The sequence below is a fragment of the Eufriesea mexicana genome, unplaced genomic scaffold, assembly GCF_001483705.2.
Source record: "Eufriesea mexicana isolate 0111107269 unplaced genomic scaffold, ASM148370v2 scaffold18477, whole genome shotgun sequence".
Classification (NCBI taxonomy): Eukaryota; Metazoa; Arthropoda; class Insecta; order Hymenoptera; family Apidae; genus Eufriesea; species Eufriesea mexicana.
The window spans coordinates 161,049-166,952 of NW_016925757.1; the positions used below are offsets into that span (position 1 = coordinate 161,049).

Genomic DNA, 5,904 nt, shown 5'->3' on the forward strand with positions numbered 1-5,904 from the left:
TGTGTGTGTGTGTGTGTGTGTGTGTGTGTGTGTGTTTTAAACTTTTATTACCTTTTCACAATTTTCTTCAAATGCATGAATCATATCTTGAATACCCTGAACAGGTACAAGTGTATATATCATATTATCATTCTTAAAAAGTTGTTGTAAAATTCTACAAGCACAAATGGCATCAATGTCAAAATTAACCAAGAGTAGGCATCTCTATAATAAAAAATTTATATTAGTATTTTAAGGTAGTTTTAATATTAAATAAGGAAAAGTAAATATGAAATAATTTAATAAACATACAATTATTATTGTATGTTATTCAACACATATGAATGAAAATTAATAAAAGAAATAATAATATTGCAAAAATAAATTATATTAATTGTATACTAATTCAAAAATACATTTATAATTTAATAAAAATTATTTAACCTACATATGTAATTATGGTACATAAGTGAATTTTAAAAACATGGAAAGTATGAAAATGTAACTTACGTCATCTCTTATTAAACGATAAAATCCTCTTTCTAAGTTTTCCACAAACATGATGCATTAATTTTCGGCATGGGAGTATTTTTTGTATTCACTGTCTTTTTTTCACTCCGTTTCATCCACCCCCGGGTTACTGTAGAAGCTAAACAATTCAACAATGGCTATTTACAATAGAGAATGTAGATAATATATCAACAATATAGTTCATAGAACACCTGAAATAAACAATCAATTTTATTTAACTTCTTGAATTGGTTTAGAAAACTATAAGATACAATTTAAAATATAAAAGATAGTTTTCAAAAAAGTGAGGAACATATAATAGAATTTAAATGCAACTAATGTATAGGAAATACCAAAAATGGACGATATGAAGTCGCTTAAGTTAACTAAAATTTCTGTTATATTTTTATAATCATATGTTATTTTTATAGAATTTATTTATATAATTTATTTTAATTATTCTGCGAAACTTTATTCTATCAGATTTTGAGATTTTTTTCTAGATTATGTAAATATCATTTAATATAGCCCATCTAAATTACACATTACCCATGAAATTACATTGCTGAACGCAGTTGCTCCCGCGTGTTTAATACCACCGTGTTTCGTCGAAATACACGTGTTGTTTCTATTCGCTTGAAAATGGCAGAAAGTGGTAATTATAATTAATTTTATTTATATATTATACTATTTAGTGTAGTATTTATTGCTTTGTACTTTTTAATTTATACTAAAATTGTTATTTTGTACGTAAAGATGTGTAAAGTTATTTACCTTCTGTTATAAATTTCATTTAGAAATTTAACGGTTAGCACGTGTTTTGATATTTAATAAAAGTTTGATTGGAAATATTATTTTAAATATAATATGATATATATATTCCATATATTTAATTTATATTAAAATTAATTTGCTACATATCTATGTAATTATTATAGCTTAATACGATATCGATAAGTATAATGAATGTAATTTCATAGGTTAATTTTTATCTTTTTTATTTAGATAAAAGCAAGAAAAAAAACAAAAAGAAGTGTCTTGGAGAAATTCAAGCAACAATGAAATGTCAAGTTGAACCTTCAGATTTACCTGTAAAACTTGAATACAAAGATTGGCCCCTTTTATTTAAGGTAACTTGACATAAGAGTTAATCTGTTGTATGATTTAAAAAGTAGTTTTCATCATTATAACATAATTGGAGTTTAACTTGAATTATATTATTTCAGAATTTTGATAAACTGCTTACTCGAACAAAACATTTTACTCCTTTAACTAGTGGTTCAACGCCATTACATCGTACTTTATCGGAATACATAAAATCTGGGTGTATTAATCTTGACAAACCGTGTAACCCATCTTCACATGAAGTTGTTGCATGGATAAAAAGAATTTTAAAAGTAGAAAAAACTGGTCATTCTGGTACTTTAGATCCTAAAGTATCTGGATGTTTAATAGTATGTATTGACAGAGCAACTAGATTAGCTAAATCACAACAATCTGCTGGGAAAGAATATGTTGCTGTTTTTAAATTACATTCTGCACCCGAAAGTCTTCAAAAGGTAAACATAATTGTATCAAATTTTAAGTATTTGAAATGCTGTATAAGGAATTGTTATTAATGAGAAAATAATATAGGTAAGTCAAGCATTAGAAAAACTACGTGGTGCACTTTTTCAACGGCCTCCACTTATATCTGCAGTGAAACGTCAGCTTCGTGTTAGAACAGTTTATGATAGTTGGTTCATTGATTATGATCCAGAGCGTAATATGGGAGTGTTCAGAGTTAGTTGTGAAGCTGGTTCATATATTAGAACTATTTGTGTTCATCTTGGCCTCTTCTTAGGCACTGGTTGTCAAATGCAAGAATTACGTAGAAATCGTTCAGGTGTTCAATCTGAAAAAGATGGAATGGTTACTATGCATGATATACTTGATGCTCAATGGTTATATGAAAACCATGCAGATGAATCTTATTTAAGAAGAGTAATTAAACCATTAGAAGCTCTTCTAGTAAATCATAAGAGAATTATTGTAAAGGATAGTGCAGTATGTATTCATTATCTATATGAAAGATAATTTTTTTTTATATGAAGATACTTTTTAATAATATTACATAATAATATTAATAGGTAAATGCTATTTGTTATGGAGCTAAAATTATGCTACCAGGTATTTTAATGTATGATGATGGTATAGAACTAAATCAGGAAATTGTAATAGTGACCACAAAAGGTGAAGCTATAGCACTTGGTAAGTAATTTATCAAATTAATATAGAAATGCTATAAATTACTTATAATAATACTAATTCAAAATATTGATATGTTATATTCAACAATGTAATTGAATTATTGATTACTTAACTTTTTAACTTATAAATAAATATTCTAAAACTAATATATTTATAATTCTTTTTTATTATAGCTATAGCATTAATGACATCTCCAACAATGACAGCTTGCGATCATGGTGTAGCTGCTAAAATTAAAAGAGTAATCATGGAAAGAGATGCATATCCAAGAAAATGGGGTCTGGGACCAAAAGCTTCCATAAAGAAGCGTATGATAATTGAAGGCAAGTTAGATAAATATGGGAAACCAAATGAAAACACACCTGCTGACTGGTTAGCAAATTATACAGATTATTCTACATCTGGAATTAAGGTAATTGTTTTCTTTTTACACTTTTTAATGTAAATATCATATAATATGTAAATAGTTTTAATTATACAATTAATTTATTTAATATTTATTTATGGGTTAGACTGAGGAAAATGGTGTTATTGATGCTGTGGCTAAAAAACGAAAATGGGAAGAGATAGTTACACAATCTACAACAGAGGTTACAGTAAAAGAAGAAAAAATTGAAGATCCAGAATTAGCATCACCAAAAGAAAAAAAGAAAGATAAAAAGGAAAAAAAGAAGAAAAAGAAGAAGGAGAAAACAGAATCTGAAGCTGATGAATCTATGATAGTAGAAGGTGCAACGGAGGTAAAATAACTCATATTTAATTTCTGCTTTTAATATGTAAAAAAGATCAAGTATTTTATTGTTGTCATTAATAGGAAGCACCAACGAAAGAAGAAAAAAAGAAAAAGAAGAAGAAGAAAGATAAAGATCAAGATCAAGAAGCACCATCTTTAAGTTGAAATAATTTTTAAAATATGTACTCTTAAAAGTATCATAATTTTTTACAAGTGCAAGGAAAATGTTTCTGTACTTTATAGAAAAACATAAGTCTCTTATTCAAGAATAATTTTCAAAAAATGTATACATATTTTGCAATGTCCAAACTGTAAAAAGAATATCCATTTTTTCCAATATATATTATGCACTGTATTATTAAATTAAAAAAATATTTTGTATGTTCTGTAAACTTGTATAAATGGCAATTCAAGTTAGTTATATTTAGTGATCATTAAGATTATATTATAAAATTCAGTAATACTACATTATCTTTTATTAATAGTTAAATAATAAATTTCACAGTAAGTATTATAAATTTTGCAAGTAATGAAAATGTATATTGATACTATATTTGGTATCAACAAATGTACATAGTGAATGAATTTCATTTGCAACTTATTAACATATTTTGCAAACTTAAAAAAGTTCCATTACAATTCATTTATTGTAATAACTACATTTATGTTATGCATTTGACACTGAATAGTAGTGCGCAGTGTTTATATCTTGTCATGAAAAACATTGTCATCTGTTATTTTATTTCTGTTCAGACATTTATATACTTAACATATTTTATATCAAAAAATAATAAACTGTATGTAATGTCTGAATGGCTTACAAATTTATATATACATTTTAAATAAAAATGTAAAAATCTACTTCTGTATTATTTGTTTTTCCTTTTTTTTTTCTTTTTTTCTTACAAAGAGAGTGCAAGCCCTTCGGGTCACCGATTTAGTTAAAAATTAAAAGAGTAATCATGGAAAGAGATGCATATCCAAGAAAATGGGGTCTGGGACCAAAAGCTTCCATAAAGAAGCGTATGATAATTGAAGGCAAGTTAGATAAATATGGGAAACCAAATGAAAACACACCTGCTGACTGGTTAGCAAATTATACAGATTATTCTACATCTGGAATTAAGGTAATTGTTTTCTTTTTACACTTTTTAATGTAAATATCATATAATATGTAAATAGTTTTAATTATACAATTAATTTATTTAATATTTATTTATGGGTTAGACTGAGGAAAATGGTGTTATTGATGCTGTGGCTAAAAAACGAAAATGGGAAGAGATAGTTACACAATCTACAACAGAGGTTACAGTAAAAGAAGAAAAAATTGAAGATCCAGAATTAGCATCACCAAAAGAAAAAAAGAAAGATAAAAAGGAAAAAAAGAAGAAAAAGAAGAAGGAGAAAACAGAATCTGAAGCTGATGAATCTATGATAGTAGAAGGTGCAACGGAGGTAAAATAACTCATATTTAATTTCTGCTTTTAATATGTAAAAAAGATCAAGTATTTTATTGTTGTCATTAATAGGAAGCACCAACGAAAGAAGAAAAAAAGAAAAAGAAGAAGAAGAAAGATAAAGATCAAGATCAAGAAGCACCATCTTTAAGTTGAAATAATTTTTAAAATATGTACTCTTAAAAGTATCATAATTTTTTACAAGTGCAAGGAAAATGTTTCTGTACTTTATAGAAAAACATAAGTCTCTTATTCAAGAATAATTTTCAAAAAATGTATACATATTTTGCAATGTCCAAACTGTAAAAAGAATATCCATTTTTTCCAATATATATTATGCACTGTATTATTAAATTAAAAAAATATTTTGTATGTTCTGTAAACTTGTATAAATGGCAATTCAAGTTAGTTATATTTAGTGATCATTAAGATTATATTATAAAATTCAGTAATACTACATTATCTTTTATTAATAGTTAAATAATAAATTTCACAGTAAGTATTATAAATTTTGCAAGTAATGAAAATGTATATTGATACTATATTTGGTATCAACAAATGTACATAGTGAATGAATTTCATTTGCAACTTATTAACATATTTTGCAAACCTAAAAAAGTTCCATTACAATTCATTTATTGTAATAACTACATTTATGTTATGCATTTGACACTGAATAGTAGTGCGCAGTGTTTATATCTTGTCATGAAAAACATTGTCATCTGTTATTTTATTTCTGTTCAGACATTTATATACTTAACATATTTTATATCAAAAAATAATAAACTGTATGTAATGTCTGAATGGCTTACAAATTTATATATACATTTTAAATAAAAATGTAAAAATCTACTTCTGTATTATTTGTTTTTCCTTTTTTTTTTCTTTTTTTCTTACAAAGAGAGTGCAAGCCCTTCGGGTCACCGATTTAGTTGAAACTTTGCAGCCTTGTAGATATCGTCATGCAGTTTAAAA

The 5,904-nt window shown here is 25.8% G+C and overlaps 3 protein-coding genes across 3 annotated transcripts in view; 2 read left to right on the forward strand and 1 right to left on the reverse strand.

Moving 5' to 3' along the window:
* Positions 1 to 540, reverse strand: part of Cdc45 (cell division cycle protein 45) — a 2,789-nt gene extending 2,249 nt beyond the window's left edge. The window contains exons 1-2 of the mRNA XM_017909517.1: positions 490 to 540; positions 52 to 204 (exon numbers count right to left, since the gene is read on the reverse strand). Coding sequence (XP_017765006.1) covers positions 52 to 204; positions 490 to 540 — 204 coding nt within the window. The remainder of the gene's footprint in view (positions 1 to 51; positions 205 to 489) is intronic.
* A 515-nt stretch (positions 541 to 1,055) lies between these two features.
* On the forward strand, positions 1,056 to 3,637 carry Nop60B (dyskerin pseudouridine synthase 1 Nop60B). The gene is made up of 8 exons (XM_017909518.1): positions 1,056 to 1,144; positions 1,495 to 1,619; positions 1,716 to 2,048; positions 2,125 to 2,535; positions 2,619 to 2,739; positions 2,913 to 3,151; positions 3,252 to 3,479; positions 3,554 to 3,637. Exons 1-8 carry the CDS (start codon positions 1,132 to 1,134, stop codon positions 3,635 to 3,637), a joined length of 1,554 nt encoding a protein of 517 aa, XP_017765007.1. The 5' UTR covers positions 1,056 to 1,131.
* A 788-nt stretch (positions 3,638 to 4,425) lies between these two features.
* Positions 4,426 to 5,085, forward strand: LOC108554303 (H/ACA ribonucleoprotein complex subunit 4-like). Its single transcript, XM_017909519.1, has 3 exons — positions 4,426 to 4,599; positions 4,700 to 4,927; positions 5,002 to 5,085. The coding sequence occupies exons 1-3, from the start codon at positions 4,435 to 4,437 to the stop codon at positions 5,083 to 5,085; spliced, it is 477 nt and encodes a 158-aa protein (XP_017765008.1). The 5' UTR covers positions 4,426 to 4,434.
* Positions 5,086 to 5,904: the final 819 nt, after the last annotated feature.

Bases quoted from the DNA above. Each gene is read 5' to 3' on its own strand.
- LOC108554303 (XM_017909519.1), top strand. From the start codon at position 4,435: ATGGAAAGAGATGCATATCCAAGAAAATGGGGTCTGGGACCAAAAGCT. The intron at 4,600-4,699 runs GTAATTGTTTTC...TTTATGGGTTAG, and splicing joins ATTCTACATCTGGAATTAAG to ACTGAGGAAAATGGTGTTAT. The intron at 4,928-5,001 runs GTAAAATAACTC...TGTCATTAATAG, and splicing joins TAGTAGAAGGTGCAACGGAG to GAAGCACCAACGAAAGAAGA.
- Nop60B (XM_017909518.1), top strand. The intron at 1,620-1,715 runs GTAACTTGACAT...ATATTATTTCAG, and splicing joins ATTGGCCCCTTTTATTTAAG to AATTTTGATAAACTGCTTAC. The intron at 3,152-3,251 runs GTAATTGTTTTC...TTTATGGGTTAG, and splicing joins ATTCTACATCTGGAATTAAG to ACTGAGGAAAATGGTGTTAT.